This window comes from Sesamum indicum, linkage group LG9 (assembly GCF_000512975.1).
Source record: "Sesamum indicum cultivar Zhongzhi No. 13 linkage group LG9, S_indicum_v1.0, whole genome shotgun sequence".
In the NCBI taxonomy this organism is placed as follows: Eukaryota; Viridiplantae; Streptophyta; class Magnoliopsida; order Lamiales; family Pedaliaceae; genus Sesamum; species Sesamum indicum.
The window spans coordinates 5,753,060-5,774,177 of record NC_026153.1 but is presented as its reverse complement, the minus strand read 5'-3'; the positions used below and the strand labels follow the sequence as shown (position 1 = coordinate 5,774,177).

The window sequence follows — 21,118 nt, the reverse complement described above, 5'->3', positions numbered from 1 at the left end:
AATTATTAACTTTTGCATTAAGAAGAAAATAAATAAATGAAGACTATACGCAAGATATATATGTAATTAGAATTGCCACATAATTGATCATTATTTTTAAATTGTACATCAATTTTAAAATAAAAATATTATCCTTGTCATGTAATTAATTTAATTTGACCAAAATCGATCTAAACAAAGTTCTCCTATACCTGTGTGGTAGCATTAAGCAACCAAAATATTGTTCATAGCATATATATGTATTAAGTATTGATGATGTATATTTATACATGCAATATGGGGACTATAGGCAAGACTAAATAAATGACTAAAATACCTTTAAATATGAAAAAGACAATCAAACACTCTAGTGATTCATACATATATATATATACACACACATATATATATATATACTTGGTTCGGGTTAAGGTCACTATTATCATAACCTTAACAATTGTCTGATCATTCTTGAATCAACAAATCACATCGGATTATATAATTCAGCTGTTTGTTCTCAACACATATCTCTAAGATGTCAAGTATATTTTCATGCATGACAATATTAATTATCACTCAAATTATCCTCCTTTGTCTTGTCCTGTTAATTTAAATATTGTAGAGATATAAATGAGAAGTATCCATTTTTCTTTAATTAAACTTTAAAAAAAAAAAAGAAAAAGAATCAGTTTGATTGAAACTAAATCAGAATGTCAAAGTAAAGGTTTAGTACCACAATATCAACCTCAAATTGATGGACAATGTGTGTGTGTATGTATGTGTAGAGAATTTTCTAGAAGCAGTATATTGAAAAGCTTGGAGTTACTTATCACCATTTGTCAGTTGGGTACTTGAAATCACTGTTTTTCTGCAGATGACTGAGTGGTCATTTCTCACCAAATATAATTAGCAGAACTTGCCGACAGGTGCCACACAACTAGAAGCTTCCTGTCCGTCTATGCTGCCCCCCCAAGCCCCAACCCATATTATACAAATAGAAGATCTTTGTAGGTGTGTGAAAAATATATAAGTTTTTAAAAATGTATTTTGATATTATATTTTTTTAATTTTGAACCCATACTTACGGAAAAATGTCAATTTATACCAAATATGTGTTTTGGAATGAATTTAAAAATATATTTTTCGTTCAAGTTTTTCTTTCTATGTAAATATAACGCAGAGTCTTCTTTGTTGATAATATGAATTCTTTACTTTAAATTGATATTTCATCCTACTTTTCAATTTATATAACTGTACAAGATCTCTCTAAACTAAAAGCAAAAATAATTAAAAGAAACCTTAACTTTTTTTAAAAAAGAAGCATCTAATCCTCCCTTCGCCTTGTTGCAATCTAAACTCATGTAATTTGTATCTAATTTTTATGTTTTGGTTTGAATATTGTCTATTTTATCCTCATTTACTGACTATAAGAATTCAAAAGATTCAGCTACTATTTAATTTTGTTTTTCTCTCTAACTGACGCACTTCCTTCTTTGGGTTTGTAAAGAAAACAAAACTAAGTGGAAAACATGAAAATCAGTTGCAAATTATTCGTTGAAATACACAACACCACTAAGAAGAGTCAAATGCTACTTTTCAAAATATTAAGGTGCTTTTTTCAGTTTATGCGATTTTTTTATACCTATTTCAACTTTTTTTTTTATAGGAACAACTTCACTAAACTCCTAATAAAATCACAATACTTGTATATTTAAAAAAATATTATATATATATATATATGCATATACATATTAGATCAACAGACACTCAATTTAAAATAAAATAAAATAAAAATAATTGGAGCTACTAAAAAGGAAAATATTTGTTGGGCATAATAGTGCAGAGTTGTGGGTTTGCTCAAAGTAAACAGAGTACATCGTGCACTTTATTGTCCAAAAATGTGGTCCTATAAATGCCTTTCTTCCTCTCCAACTATTGTTTTCCCAACACAGTAAGATGGCTCGACTCATAACTTCTACCAGCGCAAATGATGCCCTCCTTAGAACATCTCTTTGTTTCAACTAAGCAAATTCGGGGCCTGTTGTAAGTGCCGTCCTTGTTCTTGCCACCACCCACTTGCCCCAAACCTTTACGCTATGTTTGATTTCGTTTTTAACTTATTTTTTAGATGAGTTAAAATATATTTAGTGTTTACCATCATACATAAATATTTTATTTGGGTGTTTTTAAATATTTTAGTATAAATACATACACACACACATATATAAATGTATATAAAAAAAGGCATAATTTGACAATGAACAATATATTTTGTCTTTTAAAATACGATATTAAACATATAATACTTATTTTAAATTATTTCCAAAAATAAATCCAAACATACATACTATTTCTAACACATACTTATTTTATTTTTGTTTTTCTTTCTCTACTTCTACAAAACACTCAAAAAAATAAATCCAAATACTGTGTTAGGATCCCTCTACTTTCTAGGAGATGATTGGGTTTGGATGGATATTTATTCTTATTTTTACATCAACTTTTTATGTTTGTATTGATTTGTGATTGTGATATATTAAGTTTACGTATAATTATGTTTAATTTTATGATAATTAATGTAAAATTACCTATCTACTCCATAATACGTTAAATACGCCCACACCAATAAATTATAGTTCTATTTCATTCTTTGTCATAGCCATTCATTTACTATGGAGCTTCTTCCGCAGGCAAGCACTAAAAGAAATATGATTTTTCGTTGTTGCTAATTACTATAGTTAAAAGAAAAAATTTGTGGCGAAATTAACCTTAGGTATGCAATGGCCATCAATCATTATTTCTGCAAATGAGGCCAAAACATTAACTATGGCTATAACAATTAGAAGTGTTTTGGCCATAGATAAAAATATGGCAAATATTGATTAAATGTGTAAAAATTTAAATTTTGTATTGATTTTATTTTATCACAATTAGTATTGATTTACTATGATTTTTAAATTATAATTATTTATAATGCAGCGAAAATCATTTTTTGTATAGTGATTCGGAAATGAGCTTGGACTTTTCCCAAAGCTTATTTCATTCATCATCTTTAGCCACCCATTCCCCGGTCCAGTGGAAGGAGGGGCAATTAACATGCACTATTAAGAGGTTAAATTTGAGTATAAAAAATTTATGTCAACGCAAACATTAATTACTGATTTGGGTCAAAATGAAAAACAAAAAATTTGACAATGATTAATGGAGACATCAAGCCCAATAAGAATAAGTAAATGAGCCCTTAATGATCCAATGCGTGACCAACTTTCTTCGTATCAGTTCTTAAGTGGAATTCTTTTATATGATTTTAAATGAAAAATCTAAGTTTTTTTTGTAGGTTTGTGTAATTGAGCCTTTGTGGGCAGGCTTTCGTGGCATGTTTGGGTATAGTAACCGGTGTGTGGTTGCCGGTCTTGGTGGTTGTGGGCTATTTTCATTGGATTTGGCTTCCTAAGCCATTATCTGATATATTTATTCTTGTTCCTGTTTTACTGTCGATATTATTCTTTTATTGTATCTATCAGATCTGTAATTATCTTATCGATATTTGTTATTATATTGGCTTGTAATATATTAGAGTTTTCGTAACCCACGATTCTTTTTTAACAGTTTAAGTGTATTTAACCACAAAAAAGAAAACCTATTAAAAAGTAGTTATGCAAGACCATGACACCAGATGGGAATCTAGTAAGAGATGCATATTGAAAGACAAAAATACTTCCTTTAGGATTTCAAATGCCTAAATAGGACCAAAAATCCCCTCATTTTTACCCTAGGTCGGATCACACCTAACCTGATAACCCGAAACCATCATCGTCCATCATTCATAACTCAGAAGACAGATATTTCGATACGTGAATACGTACAAATACATATATTTGACTTTATAAAAATACTCCATAGCCATTTGGAGCCAGGGTACATGAGAAAATATTTTTTGTTTTTCCTCTCGATCTTGCACCAAAACTAATTTAAATATTAGAAGGTCTTAATTGAAGACCTTATAAGAAGCTTAATTAATATTTGGTCGTTTTCTCAAGTCTCACCACTTATTTTGATTGGACTAACTTTAAAGTCACAATCATTTTAAATTCGAGTCAATATTAAAAAGACTCTTCTTTTATTATATACTAAATATTAAAAGACTCTTCTTTTATTCTATCCTTAGAGTTAAGGAATATTTTTAAGGTTGTTATTAAAAATATATGTTTTTTTGGGTCGAATAGATTAATTAGAGGACTCGAATGTTAACAAATTTTATCCCCGTGAACGACCTGCAGCACTTATCAAATGGATGGAACACGCACTCGACAAATGACGACATTTTCATTCCAATTTCGTCTGTAGGTAGACAAGAAAATCGTGGTCTGCCAACCGACCCGATTTGGCGTATTCCCCTGGGCTTATCAGCTTCTTATGTGATAAACTCCACATTGTCCTGCAAGTATTATCCATCTTTGTACGTACTATATTAATATTGAAATTTATTTTAAACTTTTTTATCAAATATTAAAAAATATATTTGGATATTATTATTATTAGTAAGTTGAGTTCAAATGAACGATAATCAAGTTAATCGAGATAATTTGAATTTGGAGTAATTTATGTTTTTATTATATTTTTATTATTTTTTAAGCTAATTAAATTGTATTTCTGTCGAGTTTGTAATCATATACTGAGCGAAAATATTGTTCCAACTTGATTTCTCATGTTTAATCAATTGGATTCAAATAAGGTTCTAATCACCAACATGGTGCGCTAGTAGTAAGACTTTCAATTCTTCACTTAAATATATCTTCGAGTTTGACCTTAAGAGTATAGAGCTTGTCATATTATATAGGTATAATATAAGATGATAATAGTCGATTTATAAAGATTGATCCAGTGAAAATTTGGCTTCATTGATTGGTCAATCTCTGGCAAAACCAATATCCCATACAGTTGGGTTCTCTTAGTTGGAAGCCAATGAGATCTAACTCCGTTGACAAAGTTGAGGTTCATCTTAGAGGTTATGGTTTCCAACCCCTGTAATCGATTTATTTCAATTAATAATAGTTCATCGTTCTTATCTAAAAAAAAAATTTTCCTTAATTGGGGTGGCCACAATAAAAAAATATTTATTTTTTAACAATATCAAATTATATTGAGAATGAATTATGTCTCTTGGAAGAATAATCTTATAAAAAGCCCTTGATTGAGGAAACGGCAAATACCAAGCAGTTTTAATCATTTATTACAAAATAACATTACATGATCGATTATATCAAGTGTTTCATATAATTATGTATATATATGGTATGTATATTAAATGAATGAAATGCAACAATAGCATATATAAATAAAGATTAGATTTTTTATTTGAAAACGTATCGTATTTTTCATTTTATTTAATATAGACGCGCCACATATACAAAGATTTCATCAATCATCTACACCTTGGGTTCTAACGCAATTTCTGAACATCTAAATTTTATGTCATCTACTTTATTTTAGCATTCATCTTTCTTCCCCCATCACCCAAATAGGGGAATGAAGGAAATGGTTGATGCAAGAGAAAAGCCTCATGCAATATTAGTAAGCTACCCACTCCAAGGCCATGTAAATCCATCAGTCCACCTAGCCATCAACCTTGCATCAAGAGGCTTCACCATCACCTTCATCAATACCCACTCCATACACCACCAAATCACCTCCACCTCCTCCGCCGCAGATGGAGAAGGCGACATCTTCTCCGAACTCCGCCAATCTCATGGCCTCGACATCCGTTACGCCACTGTGTCCGATGGGCTGCCTGTGGGGTTCGACCGCTCGCTCCACCACGACCAGTTCATGGCAGCCCTTCTGCATGTCTTCTCTGCTCATGTGGAGGAGGCCATTGAGAAGATTGTCAGACACTCACAACCTGCTGTCAATTGTTTGATTGCTGATACATACTTTGTGTGGCCGGGGAAGCTGGCTAAGAAATATGGGCTGCTGTATGTGTCATTTTGGACAGAGGCTGCCTTGATTTTCACATTGTATTATCACATGGATCTCTTGAGGCTCAATGGCCATTTTGGTTGTGTTGGTCAGTTTCACTCTCCCATTGATTTTTCATGCTAGCTTTATTTACATGTAACTGCAACAAGTATAAATACATAATTTTAAGCTTTTTAGAGCATTTTATAAAATGTTAGATATATTATAATACATTGAAAGGTTTTTTTAGAAAAAAGAAGTTCGTAACTTATTTCTAAAATCTTAACGAATGTCTTGAATTTTAATCATATTAGTAATAAATTTATCGTTATTAACATCTTATAAGCTTCCTTATCTTATTTGCTTAAGTACTCCAAAAACTTATTTTTAGAATAAAATCTAACATATTAAATTTAAAAATGTCTTATAAATGTTTTGAATGAATTTAGGCAGACGTCCTCAGAATTTTGGGAAATTCTAACCTAAATTGGATTTGGCAGAACCTAAACCAATTATATAACAAGTGTAACACTTGTCGTGTGATTGGTGTACCGTTTTGAAAAAATGATAAATCAAATACTTAATTTGGGATTAATTTGGTTGGACTGCTCGTGGTTTCGATAAGAATTTTCCTCAATTTTTACCCCTTCAAATTCTTAATTTGTTCACTGGTATGAATCAGAATATCTGTTCTATCTCACAAAACTAAAAATTCTTACTACGATCGCTTCTTTTTGACCGAGTTTGTGTTCGCGGATCTTATGATCAGATACGCGCGAGGATGAAATCAAATACATTCCAGGAGTCGAGTCTATTGAACCAAAGGATTTGACCTCGTTTCTTCAAGAAACGGACACAACAACAGTGTGTCACCAAATTATATACAAAGCATTCATGGATGCAAAGACTGCAGATTTTGTGCTCTGCAACACGGTCCAAGAGCTTGAACACGAGACTATCTCAGCCCTGCAACAGAAGATCCCGTTCTTTGCTGTGGGCCCTGTTTTCTCAACAGGGTTCACCAGAACCACAATCACGACTAGCCTGTGGGCCGAATCGGACTGCAGCCGGTGGCTCGACTCCAAGCCTCATGCTCATGGCTCTGTACGTGTCCTTTGGTAGTTATGCCCATGTTGCTAAGGGTGACCTAATAGAGCCTCATGGCTCGGTTCTGTACGTGTCCTTTGGTAGTTATGCCCATGTTGCTAAGGGTGACCTAATAGAGATAGCTAAGGGTCTTCTCCTCAGTAAAGTTGACTTCATTTGGGCTTTAAGGCCTGACATAGTAAGCTCCGACGATCAAACTCCTTTGCCGGATGGTTTCATTGAGGAAACAGGCGAGCATGGTGTGATCATACCTTGGTGCTGTCAAACACAGGTGTTGGCACACCCGGCTGTCGGAGGGTTCTTGACGCACTGTGGCTGGAACTGTTAAGTTGTGAAGATTGATTTGAAGAAGAAAAGGATAACCTGATTCAACTTAGAATTCCCAAGTTGAGTTGGAGAAGGATAACCCGATTCAAAGTTGAGTTGGAGAAGGATAACCTCATTCAACTTAGAAATCCCAAGTTGAGTTGGAAAAAGGATAAGTCATGGCTATATATACTACTCTTATTAGCATTGTTTTAATAGAGCAAAGTAGAATAGAGTAGAGAGAAAAGAAAGAGTTGAGACGAGGGTGAGTGTTGTCTTTCACGTGTGGTGAAGACTTGCATACAAGTGTGTGTGTGTTGTACTCCTCAATTTCCCTCCTCTTTGAGTGTTTTCTCCTGGCTTAGTATCGCCCCCAGACGTAGGATTTATATCCAAACTGGGTTAACAAATTCGTGTGTCTTTTACTGCCTTCATATTCCACCTGTTATCCATCTTAACCCGATCCATTTCCTAACAACTGGTATCAAGAGCCTGGTTCAAGGAGTTAAGATGGAGGGAAAGTTTCCAGTCGAACGGTTCAATGGTTCCGACTTTGGGTTTTGGCGTATGCAGATGGAGGCCTACCTGTACGGGAAGGACCTGTACGAACCACTTGCAGAGAAGTCCGAGAAGACGAGTGATGAAGAATGGAAGGTGCTCGATCGAAAGGCGATGAGCGCAATAATCCTGTCGCTCTCTCGGAATGTCGCCTATCATGTGAAGGGAGCAAAGAGCACGAAGGAAGTTCTACAGACTCTTGCCGATATGTACGAGAAACCCTCAGCAATGAACAAGGTTATGCTGATGAAAAAACTATTCAGGTTGCAGATGGAGGAGAGGAAGTCGGTGGCCGATCACCTCAATGACTTCAACCAACTCACGACACAGCTGGCGTCTGTGGATATCGTGTTTGACGATGAGGTAAAAGCGTTAATTTTGCTTTCATCTTTACCTGACAGTTGGGATGTGGTTGTTACTTCAGTGAGCACTTCGTCTGGGAAGGAGAAGATGAAGTTCGACAACATCAGAGACATGATGTTGAACGAGGAAACCCGTAGAAAGCAAACGGGTGGATCATCTGGCTCTGCGCTACATACAGAGTCCAGAGGGAGACCTGACACACGGGGTAAATACCGTGGAAGGTCAAGGTCAAGGTCCAGGGGGAAGAACAAGGGCAAGAAGGAGATGGTGTGCTGGAACTGCGAGAAGCCCGGACACATGAAAAGCGAATGTCGGGCGCCAAAGAAGGAAAAGGAGGGCCGAACAGCGAATGCCGCGACGGAGGAGATCACGGATGCACTCTTGTTGAGTGTGAGCAGTTCTTCCGATGATTGGGTTGTGGATTCAGGGGCCTCATTCCACTCATGCAGCAACAAAGACATCATGGAGCCATACACCTCAGGTGATTTTGGCTTAGTTTATCTTGCAGATAACAAACCCCTCAAGATTGTAGGAAAGGGAGATGTGCGGATCAAATCAACGAATGGGTCATGCTGGACCCTACATGATGTGAGACACATACCAGGACTGAAAAGGAACTTGATCTCAGTCGGACAGCTGGATAGTGATGGATTCCACACGACGTTTGGAGACGCGAAGTGGAAGATCAGTCGGGGAGCAATGACTTTGGCTCGAGGACTAAAGTCGGGAACGCTCTACATGGCGGGAGGATCCAGTTCAAACATCCCCTTTGCAGGAACTGTATCGCAGGCTAACCTGTGGCACAATCGCTTGGGCCACATGAGCGAGAAAGGAATGAACGTGCTGAAGTCGAAAGGACGGTTGCCCGAGTTAAAATCGGTGGAGGTGGGTCATTGTGAACACTGCGTGTTCGGAAAGCAGAAGCGGGTGAGCTTCTTGACCACAGGAAGAACTCCGAGGAAAGAAAAGTTGGAGCTTGTTCACACCGATTTGTGGGGGCCAGCACCAGTGTCATCTCTTGGTGGATCAACGTACTACATGACATTCGTCGATGACTCCACTAGAAAGGTATGGGTGTATTTCTTAAAAAGAAAATCTGATGCCTTTGATACATTCAGGAGATGGAGGGCACTAGTGGAAAATGAGACAGGTCTACAAGTGAAATGTCTCAGATCGGATAACGGTGGCGAGTACAACAGTGAAGGTATCAAGAATTACTGCGCCGACCATGGAATCCGAATGCAGAAAACAATCCCGGGGACACCTCAGCAAAATGGCGTTGCTGAGAGGATGAACAGAGGAGGGAAAGAGTCGAACGGTTCAATGGTTCCGACTTTGGGTTTTGGCGTATGCAGATGGAGGCCTACCTGTACGGGAAGAATTGCTGTGGATTCACAGTCTCCTTAAGGACCTAAGGATCAATGTCCCTACACCTATTCCATTTTATTGTGATAATCAAGCCGCTCTCTATATAACGACAAATCCAGTCTTCCATGAGAGAACAAAACATATAGAAATTGATTTCCATTTGGTGTGTGACAAATACAAGGAAGGATTCATTAATACTAAACACATTGCTTCCAAAGATGAACCAGCAGACATCTTTACCAAGATACTGCTAGGTCCAAAACTTATGTTATTAGTCTCCAAGTTGAACCTCATCAACGTTCAGACAAATTCAACTTGAGGAGGGAGTGTAAAAGGAGTAGATTGATCATTGATGTTGCTGTAACAAGTTCATCAGTTTGAACAGGGAAGAAGGGGGAACTCGTAATCGATGGAAATAGGAACGTGTCTTCGTTATTCAAAATGCGAGTTTATTAGTTCTGGTTTTGCTCTGCTAACGCGTTTATATAAACGTTGAGTTATTTTCTTATTTCACGCTTCTTTTAGTGAAGAACAACTTTGTTGACGGTTGTAAGAGGAAGGCTATTAAAGACACCTTAGCCTTTGTCTTCATAACAGCAGAAGTAACAGAAATACAAATTTGTTGCTTCAGATAAAGAGAAACAGTTACAACAGATGGATGTAAAGACAGCCTTCCTACACGGGGATCTTGAGGAGGAGATATACATGGTACAACCAGAGGGGTATAATGGAGATGATCAGCAGGTGTGTCGCCTGAAGAAAAGCCTGTATGGATTGAAACAGGCTCCGCGGCAGTGGTACAGGAAGTTTGACAACTTCATGCTAGAGATAGGTTTCTCTAGATGCAATGCTGATCATTGCTGCTACGTGAAGAGGTTCGATGAGTTTTTTATCATTCTACTCCTGTATGTTGATGACATGTTGATAGCAGGATCAAATGTCAAGGAGATCAATAGGCTCAAGGATCAGTTATCGAGGAAGTTTGACATGAAAGATCTTGGCGAAGCAAGACAGATATTGGGCATGAAAATCACAAGGGACAAAGGTATTGGTAAATTATGGTTATCTCAATCTGATTATATTGAGAAGGTATTATGCAGATTCAAGATGGAAAATGCAAAACCGGTTGGAACGCCATTGGGAAATCAGTTCAAACTATCCAACAGTGATTCGCCCCAGACTGACTCCGAACGTGCAAAGATGAGAGTCACACCGTATGCCTCAGCAATTGGGAGCCTGATGTATGCTATGATCTGTACTCGACCGGATATAGCACATGCAGTGGGAGTAGTTAGCCGTTTTATGAGCAATCCAGGAGTGATGCACTGGGAAGCTGTGAAATGGATTCTTAGGTACCTGAGGGGTACTAAGGACCGAGCATTGGTGTTTGGTAAGGGCAAGCTTACCTTGTTTGGGTTTGTTGACGCTGATTTTGCAGGGAGTGACTATGACAAAAGGAGGAGCACTACAGGGTACGTGTTCACATATGGCGGTACAGCCGTATCCTGGGTCTCAAAGTTGCAGAAGGTTGTCACACTGTCCACGACGGAAGCTGAGTACGTGGCAGTTACTGAGGCAGCTAAGGAGCTCATTTGGCTGCAACACTTGTTGGGTGAATTAGGGAAACCTCCGGCAGATGTGATTCTTCATAGCGATAGTCAGAGTGCGATCCATCTGGCAAAGAATCCCGCGTTCCATTCGCGGACAAAGCACATCGAGATCAAGTACCATTTCATCCGACAACTTCTGGAGAAGAAGGCACTGCAGCTGGAGAAGATCCAAGGAGAAAAGAATCCTGCGGACATGCTGACCAAGGCGGTTGCGATGGCGAAGTTGAAGCTGTGTACGGCTTCGACTGGCCTTGATGACTAGAGTGGACAAACCCGGCGGTACCAAGAAAGAAGTGGAGAAAAGCTAATCAATCTTCAAGTGGGAGATTGTTAAGTTGTGAAGATTGATTTGAAGAAGAAAAGGATAACCTGATTCAACTTAGAATTCCCAAGTTGAGTTGGAGAAGGATAACCCGATTCAAAGTTGAGTTGGAGAAGGATAACCTCATTCAACTTAGAAATCCCAAGTTGAGTTGGAAAAAGGATAAGTCATGGCTATATATATTCTACTCTTATTAGCATTGTTTTGCAGAGCAGAGTAGAATAGAGTAGAGAGAAAAGAAAGAGTTGAGACGAGGGTGAGTGTTGTTTTTCACGTGTGGTGAAGACTTGCATACAAGTGTGTGTGTGTTGTACTCCTCAATTTTTCTCCTCTTTGAGTGTTTTCTCCTGGCTTGGTATCGCCCCCAGACGTAGGATTTATATCCAAACTGGGTTAACAAATTCGTGTGTCTTTTACTGCCTTCATATTCCACCTGTTATCCATCTTAACCCGATCCATTTCCTAACAGGAACTCGGTACTGGAAAGCATTTGGTTTCAAGTTCCGATGTTATGTTTTCCTCTCTACACTGATCAGTTCACTAACCGGAAACTAGTGGTCGATGACTGGAAAATTGGGATTAATCTGTGTGACAAAGTACGGGTCACCAGCGTTGAAGTTGCCGAGAAAATTAACCAATTAAAGGAGGGAACGATTGGAGATGAGGTCAGAGTTTCAATCAAGAATGTCAAGAGTACGTCTGAGAAGGCTTTGGCATCTGAGGGATCGTCAGAGATGAACATTGGTCGTTTCATTAGAAAAATAGAGGGTAGGATCCGAGAAAATAGGTAGGAGGGAACAAAGAAATTGTTTTACTACATTTGCTAGCTAGTTGATTTGTGTACATAGGTTCATGTCTTATTCTGTTAGGGATATACATGCATGACTTCCAGGTCTACAAATGCATTAAAACATGAGGATGGTTGTCGGATGTAATTTCTCAAATTTCTGTATACTAAACCTTTGGGAGTGCCCAGTATCATCCATGAACAACTCAAATGCATCAAATAGAAACAGGAACAAGTTAACGACATGAGTTTCAGATAGTTTCGAGTCATTTATCATGGTTTGAATTATGAGAACAACAGAACAAAGAACACAGAGAAGGTAAGGTCTTTACAAGACAAAAATGCAGGAAAAATGAATACAAGAATGCGACAACCAATGGCCATAAGAACCAGTACATACTTCCGCTTGGAGTTGGTCTCAGAGGATGTATGGTAGACATCTTGAAGAGCCTGGTAACCAGATGGGATTCTTACGTGATCAATCGGAGACCAAGTACCAATATACTCCTCCAGAAGGCCCTGAATGAAGTGGCTGAAGTGAACTCATTCAGACTTAAGAAGTAACTAGCGATTGCGTCATATATATTCAGGCTGAACCACAACAATTGAATTAACTAAATTGATGAAAGTACAAAACGAAATCTGAAAAATAGAGTTACGGATGGAACTTAATTACATGTGCAGTCGTCATTGTAAACATACTTAGAAAGGCTTTTGACAAAGGGAAGCAGTTACAATTCAAAAGCAGGACTGGGCTCGCGAGAAGACACATGAAGAAATTTAGTGCAAAGTACGTCAACAAGCGGAGCAGGAAATATAAGTGAAGAGTGAGAGTGAGACGAGGAACAAGAAGGGTATACTGGAGAAATGTTGCCCAATCAAAAAGACTAGTGTTCCAAATAGGCGTTCGCTTCTTCATAGATGTACTACATCTGCCTGCATGTAAAAGAGCAGATGATACTCATTACCAAAACAATCTCAAACGCGCATAAAATTGTGTAGCTGCTTAGAGAAGTAATCTACAGTATTTATTGCATGCTCTTTCTTGTAAAAGTATGTGCGTCCTATGCTTGCACATCATCAAAGCGAAGGTTGATGAACAACTCCAGTACTCATAACCACACGATTTAATAAACCGAGTAAAATCAGCAAGTTGGTCTCTTAGAAGATTAATGATCATGGACAGATTATCCTCTAACACACTCATGCAACACAATGAATGGTAATTCGCTATTTATACTGTCAACAATTAAGGAAGGTGATTGATTGCGAATGTATCTGCGATTACACCTTTGTTCCTAAAGTCAACCATGAGAGAGTTGTTTCTGACAGTCAAGAAACACGAAATTTGCTTGAATGAGAGTCATTACTCAACTTGAGAATTTAATTTTGACTCTTTGACGTACAAAACAAAACGCAGAAAGAAATTGCTCTTCATATCTCAACCTTGTTGCGAGTGCAAATTCTGTCGAAAAATCAATTCACAAGAGAACTATTTAATTCTCCTATTCTTCTTTTCAAAAATGTATTTGATAAATTCAAACGTAAAATCTTTTTTGTAAATTTCTCTTTGACTTGGTTTGAATTTTTATAATTTGAGTTTCAAGGGCTTACGTCGATAATCTCAAATTAATCGCTATAGTCTTGATTTGAGATTTGATCATTTGGATGTAAATTTCCGACTTCAATCTACTTAAGATATATGGGATATTTATAGCACTAATTCAGAGGTAATTGAATGATAAAATTTGTTGCCGACTTTGATAAAAGATTCAACTTCGCCTTAAACGTTCTGAATGAGATCTGGGGATCGTTTTATCTAAGTGTAAAAGATGTAGAGTTGTGATGCACTTAAACACCTTTTGTATAATCTCTTTTTAATTTAATTTAAAGACATAAATGTATCAAATTTTTGCCAGACATGATTGATTAATTTAACATTATCTTTTTACTATTTATATTTTTTTAAAAGATGAACATCAAACTATTTATTTTGATTTGATCAGAGCGTACATGCAGTTGCTTCCCCTGACTCCTTTTGATTAGCTTGAACCTTTAAATACAAAGCATGATTTGATTAATCGAAACACTTCAATTTTGATACTTATCAGTCATTGATTTGATTATCAAATATGTATATAAATATATCGATTAAATTAACTATTCACACTTAAAATTAATTTAATAAATTTTAAAATATTAATAAATAAAAAAATATAATTAATAATTAATAATATTATTTCACCCTTGTTATCGTTGAATTAAGCGTGAAATCTTATCTACGCCGGTCACGTGCATTCCGCTCCAATTGTGTTTTCAGCTCCAAGTTTACTTGGACACCACAAATCGAGATTACTAGGGAATATTGCCTTAACTTAGTACATACAATTTCGGGGGGAAAAAGTTAGGAAAGAAATAACAAAAATAGGCCAAACACCTGCTCAAATCTCATTCATACATTTATACGATTTTGGCGTATTTAAAACCCATATTTACCCTTTATTTTATTTTATTTTTTTAAAACTTTTGGATCAAATTAGTAATTTCAATATTTTTTTCCTCTTAACTACCCACTACTCCATACTTTTTTCCACTTACTTCTCATATTTATTATAATTTATAGTTATGATTTATTAATTGCAAAATCTTTTTTCATATCATCTCACATCAAATTTTTTTTATATACTCACGAAAACTGCGTGCAACGGTAACTAGTTATAAAAGAAAAATATATTATCATAGAATACTAATAACAACGGAGAAGATGAGTCATAAAAATCATTCTTACGATTTTTCTTTGTTATTTTGCATTTGAATAACTTAAAATTTAAATAAAACTTAATATACATATAAATGAGACTTAATTAAATCTTCCGTACAATTCAATAAATCAAATAAATTAAATTAAAAAATATATAAAATTGAATAATCGGATAGGAGGGGCTCGAAGTCTAAACACATGTACGAATATTAATGAGGTACAGACGCATTATTGTCAATTCATCTGTATATGAAATATATATTCATTTTTGAGATGTATATTTAATAAGTGTGCAGAATATAAACATAGTAATTATATCACTAAACAGTATTAATTAGTTACAACAAATACAAATGAATTACAATTAAGAGGAAACAGAACCAAAGAACAAAAAGTAAACGTGTTAGTTTTTAATTTTACCTAAAATTAATGAATTAATTAATTAATTAATTTAATGAATAGACGCTAAAGTGACCCGCTACGCCCCGCAACTTTAATAATACAGTGCGGTGCAGGGATATAAATAAATCACCAAAAAATATCTTTATATCTTCAGCTCATTACTGTTCCCTTTCTTCTCCCAAACGAAACCGCATCTCTGAATTCTCGATTCCTCTGTTCTCAGATCGCTGGAGATATGAGTCATCAAGCTGAATCATCGGACTCGTAAGTATACCCTAACTCATCGGTTCCTCACTCAACCAGCCTCCATTCTCAGATCGCTTTATTTTGTTTTTTCCTTTTTGATTTTTGTGGTTGGAGTAATCGCCGCGGGGAATCTGATGATATTTGCTGCTTTTGGACAGGAAAAGTGGGAAGAAGGACTTCTCGACCGCGATTTTGGAGCGCAAAAAGGCTGCGAATCGGTTAATTGTTGATGAGGCGGTCAACGACGATAACTCCGTTGTTTCACTCCACCCCGCTACCATGGAAAAGCTTCAGCTTTTCCGTGGAGACACTATCTTGATTAAGGTTCTAAGTTTTTTGTTTCGGCGGTTCTTGTTTTTAGTTTTTAGTGTTAGAAAGGGTTTTTCTTGTTTTATGGTAATAATGTTTTAGATATATTTGGTTGGGGAAATTGCATAAAGGAATACATTAGTGGAAGAATCGTTGCTGAATTTGCTTATTTTGGTTACAAATCTGAATGTGAATTATAAGAGGATTTGGAGGGAATTTTTTACTAATTTGTTTAGTCAGGGTATGTCTTTTGATCCGAGTGAAATACTGCGTGCAAAATGGAGTTTTGAGTCAAGTCACAAATGAAAATTTGTATCTTAGGTTTGATTAAGTTGGGTTAAATGAGAATGATAAATACAATGGTTAAATTGAGAACTTTTTGTGTTGTGCTTGGGGTCATTGATCTGCTCTTGACCTTATCCTTGATTTGTTTGGTGGTATGTTTCTGCTCAGAATTGAATTCACCATTTATGAGCACAAATGCCAAGTCTCCCCCCATGGTGTTTTACTGGCCCAAAGCAAGAATTCTTATGGTGTTTAACATAGTGTTTTAACAATGGTTATCCCCCAAGGATGTGTTTAAGATAGCTGCATTTGAAGTTATATTTGTTGCTATTTGTGTACATTGCCTGTTATACATATGTTTTAAGGCCAATTTCGGAGTTGATGTTATGGTCATAGTTATACCAATGTTTTAAGATCAGTTGGTGTTGATGTTATGGTCCTTATGACATATCAACAGGAGAAGCTACCTGACAATTTGTTATCTGTGTTCTGATTCTTTCTTTATTGAGTTTTCTCTATTTGATATATACAGATTCTATATGCTTGCAATGACCTTTATGGATGCAATTCATTTCTTTTTTATGAACTAAAATCATTAGCATCCTGCTTGTGGTGGCTTCCAGGGTAAGAAAAGAAAGGATACAGTCTGCATTGCCCTTGCTGATGAGACATGTGAAGAGCCAAAGATTAGGATGAATAAGGTTGTCAGGTCAAATTTGAAGGTTCGGCTGGGTGATGTTGTATCTGTGCATCAGTGCCCAGATGTTAAATATGGAAAGCGTGTACACATTCTGCCCTTTGATGATACAATAGAAGGTCTCACTGGGGATCTTTTTGATGCATATCTCAAACGTAAGCCCTTAAATCTTGTTAATGTTGTTATTTCTTTCCTGATTAATATTGGTTGAAACCAAATGAATGCAAGACTTGTTAACTTTTAATATCATTTGTGCAGCTTACTTTCTGGAGGCATATCGCCCTGTGAGGAAAGGAGATCATTTTCTTGTCAGAGGGGGTATGAGAAGTGTGGAATTTAAAGTCGTTGAGACTGACCCAGGGGAGTATTGTGTTGTGGCCCCTGATACTGAGATCTTCTGTGAAGGGGAACCTGTGAGGAGAGAAGATGAGGATAGGCTGGATGAGGTTGGCTATGATGATGTTGGTGGTGTTAGGAAGCAAATGGCACAAATCCGTGAATTGGTGGAATTGCCACTGAGGCATCCACAGCTTTTCAAATCTATTGGTGTAAAACCTCCCAAAGGAATTTTACTTTATGGGCCCCCAGGTTCTGGAAAGACTTTAATTGCTCGAGCTGTTGCCAACGAAACTGGTGCTTTCTTCTTTTTGATTAATGGGCCAGAAATTATGTCCAAATTGGCGGGAGAGAGTGAGAGCAATCTGAGGAAGGCATTTGAGGAAGCTGAGAAGAACGCTCCTTCTATTATTTTTATTGATGAAATTGACTCAATAGCACCTAAGCGAGAGAAGACACATGGAGAAGTCGAGAGGAGGATTGTTTCTCAACTCTTGACTCTCATGGATGGGTTGAAATCTCGTGCCCATGTTATTGTTATGGGGGCAACTAACAGGCCAAACAGCATTGACCCAGCTCTTAGAAGGTTTGGTAGGTTTGACAGGGAAATAGACATTGGTGTTCCTGATGAAGTTGGACGCCTTGAAGTTCTCAGGATTCATACCAAGAACATGAAGCTTTCTGATGATGTAAGGCCTACAGCGCCTACCTAGAATTTACACACAATTCTGCTCTGAACTTGATTAACTCACGCTGATGAGAGTTTTATGATTTTGCAGGTTGATTTAGAAAGAATAGCAAAAGATACCCATGGCTATGTTGGTGCAGATCTTGCAGCTCTCTGCACTGAAGCTGCGCTCCAGTGCATCAGAGAGAAAATGGATGTCATTGATTTGGAAGATGATTCAATTGATGCTGAGATACTGAATTCCATGGCTGTTACAAATGAGCACTTCCACACTGCTCTTGGGACAAGCAATCCTTCTGCTTTGCGTGAGACAGTAAGTGAAGGCTGGACGATAATAGCATCCACGAATCATCATTATTTATTCATTTTACTATCATATTTCATTTTCGTTTATGTCTTCTGATTTGTTGAACAGGTTGTTGAAGTGCCTAATGTTAGTTGGGAAGATATTGGAGGGCTTGAAAATGTCAAGAGGGAGCTTCAGGAGGTAATAATATTTATCAAGTCAGATATGAATTATGAATTTCAAAGCTCTATACTTAGGGTACTACACTGTTGAAGTTGATTACTGCTAACCTCTTTATTATCTTGTAGACGGTTCAATATCCTGTGGAACATCCAGAGAAGTTTGAAAAATTTGGTATGTCACCTTCGAAGGGTGTTCTCTTCTATGGTCCTCCTGGATGTGGTAAAACTTTACTAGCCAAGGCAATTGCAAATGAATGTCAAGCCAATTTCATCAGTGTAAAAGGACCTGAACTGCTCACGATGTGGTTTGGAGAGAGTGAAGCTAATGTCCGTGAAATATTTGACAAGGCTAGACAATCTGCTCCATGTGTTCTCTTCTTTGATGAGCTTGACTCTATTGCTACTCAGGTTATTCCCTTTCCCGTTGTTAATTAGCATACATGTACTTGTCTTTGTGATGAATTAATCACATACTAATACAAGTAAAAAGGGAATCAATCGACCAAAAGCCAAGTACCTTGATAATGCACTGAAATAAGGTAATAGAAGAAAGAATTACCAGAAAGGGGAGCTGCATTAGTGTATATATTTTGCTCAAAAACAATAAGTGCTTAGAGGTAACGAATCTTGGTATTTGGTACAGAGAGGTAGCAGTGTTGGAGATGCTGGTGGTGCTGCTGACCGAGTTCTCAACCAACTTCTGACTGAAATGGATGGCATGAATGCGAAAAAGACTGTTTTCATAATTGGGGCTACTAACAGGCCTGACATAATTGATCCTGCACTTCTTCGTCCAGGTCGTCTTGATCAGTTAATATATATTCCCCTGCCAGATGAGGATTCTCGTCATCAGATCTTCAAAGCCTGCCTCCGAAAATCACCACTTTCCAAAGATGTTGACCTGCGAGCTCTTGCCAAGTATACTCAAGGGTTTAGTGGCGCAGATATCACAGAAATATGTCAACGTGCGTGCAAATATGCCATAAGAGAGAATATTGAAAAAGTATGCTTTCATCCACTTTCTTTGATTACTTTTCCTCCATACTTCTGTGGATATTCATATCTTATTAATGTGTCTAAGAACAACACAGTCAGATTGCCGGAATATTTACTAAACACTAACATAGTGGAGTTATCAAGATTGACAAAGGATCTGACTGTTTGATGAAGAATGGATATCGAGTTTTTTTCTTCTTAAACAGTGACCTGCACATACATAACATTGGTTATCCTTTTCTGTTCCTTCAAACTTGGTTAAAATCCCTTGCATGACTTATTCTTGGGTTGGTTTGCTGAAGTTAATCGTGTGATCATCAACTTGATTAAAATCTCTATTTTCAGGTTACCTAGTGTTATTTTTTTTTGAGAATTGATTTTCATTCCAGGATCAGACATCTTCTGTGATGGTTATTTTAAAATTTGCTGGCCTAGAACTTGGTTTGAGTGATTTGAGTAAGCCAGTCAAGGAGTTTTTACACTTGTGACATGTACGTCAATTTGCCACAGGACTTTTTTGGTTTCCCTGCTCTCTGAAGAACTTATTTTTGAGTGGAAACTAGCAAACAAATTTTTTCTGTGCTTTCATGTTTGGTACTGTTGAATTTTGCTTTAACAAGATGTATTTTGTTGGAAAAAACCGTTTAGCCTATTTCTTGCAGTTTATTTAATATATGGGGAACAGACACAGCTTGAACAAGCTCCCAAAGAGGCTCCTTAATTGGCTTATTTTTTATGTAAAATGTAGTATCTAGCTGGTACGCCATGTTATTCCAATATATGCTTAACTGATCTATTGGTAACTTTAGCTGTCTTTAAGATTTCGTCATGCCCTCCTTTGTTCTCTCTATATGACAGCTGAAAAGAGTAGGGTTGGCTCTTGTGCAAAATAGGCTTCTTGGATGTTGCTTTGGGGTTATTAAGATGTAGTGTAATACCTCTGAGGCCGATGAACATATCTCCTTCTATTATGCCATCATCTATGGCATTTGCATCTATGAGGTTGAGGGATGAGCTTTCGACATTTCTGACAAATGGTGCTTGTTTCAGGACATAGAAAGGGAAAGGAGAAGAAGGGAAAATCCTGACTCCATGGACGAGGATGTTGATGATGAACTCTCGGAAATCAAGCCTGCTCATTTTGAGGAGTCCATGAAATATGCTCGTAGAAGTGTGAGTGATGCTGATATACGCAAGTACCAGGCTTTCGCCCAGACCTTGCAGCAGTCTCGTGGGTTCGGATCTGAATTCCGGTTTGCTGAATCTGCAGCTGGGACGACAACTGGGTCTGACCCATTTGCATCCTCGGCAGGTGGAGCTGACGAAGATGATTTGTATAGTTAGTGTCCCAGGACTCCAGGATTTACTTTGCAGCAACTCCCGGTTTCAATTAATTATGCACTGCTATTCATCAGAATGGGTGATCACTGCTTAAAAAACTATTCATACTTTTCAGGACGTGTGGGGCCGGAGTAACTTGAAGTTTAATTTTGCCTCTGCTTATATATTCTCGTTCTTTTATGGATTTAACACTGGGATATTGCCTGAAATATTATCTTATTCTAGCATTCA

At 36.9% G+C, this 21,118-nt stretch overlaps 2 protein-coding genes across 2 annotated transcripts; both read left to right on the top strand.

Moving 5' to 3' along the window:
* On the top strand, window positions 5,420–12,382 carry LOC105170742 (UDP-glycosyltransferase 86A2). Its single transcript, XM_011091644.1, has 4 exons — window positions 5,420–6,046; window positions 6,707–7,041; window positions 7,094–7,361; window positions 12,040–12,382. Exons 1-4 carry the CDS (start codon window positions 5,509–5,511, stop codon window positions 12,360–12,362), a joined length of 1,464 nt encoding a protein of 487 aa, XP_011089946.1. The 5' UTR covers window positions 5,420–5,508; the 3' UTR covers window positions 12,363–12,382.
* LOC105170741 (cell division cycle protein 48 homolog) lies at window positions 15,627–21,118 on the top strand. Its single transcript, XM_011091643.2, has 9 exons — window positions 15,627–15,785; window positions 15,926–16,091; window positions 16,985–17,213; window positions 17,317–18,083; window positions 18,174–18,395; window positions 18,498–18,569; window positions 18,677–18,958; window positions 19,194–19,553; window positions 20,597–21,118. The coding sequence occupies exons 1-9, from the start codon at window positions 15,757–15,759 to the stop codon at window positions 20,888–20,890; spliced, it is 2,421 nt and encodes an 806-aa protein (XP_011089945.1). The 5' UTR covers window positions 15,627–15,756; the 3' UTR covers window positions 20,891–21,118.

Excerpts from the sequence above, each read along its gene's own strand:
- LOC105170741 (XM_011091643.2), top strand. The coding sequence starts at position 15,757 with ATGAGTCATCAAGCTGAATCATCGGACTC. Across the intron at positions 18,084-18,173 it reads ACATGAAGCTTTCTGATGAT|GTTGATTTAGAAAGAATAGC; the intron begins GTAAGGCCTACA and ends ATGATTTTGCAG. Across the intron at positions 19,554-20,596 it reads TAAGAGAGAATATTGAAAAA|GACATAGAAAGGGAAAGGAG; the intron begins GTATGCTTTCAT and ends TGCTTGTTTCAG.
- LOC105170742 (XM_011091644.1), top strand. The coding sequence starts at position 5,509 with ATGAAGGAAATGGTTGATGCAAGAGAAAAGCCTCATGCAATATTAGTA. Across the intron at positions 7,042-7,093 it reads AGCCTCATGCTCATGGCTCT|CCTCATGGCTCGGTTCTGTA; the intron begins GTACGTGTCCTT and ends GACCTAATAGAG. Across the intron at positions 7,362-12,039 it reads GTTCTTGACGCACTGTGGCT|GGAACTCGGTACTGGAAAGC; the intron begins GGAACTGTTAAG and ends CATTTCCTAACA.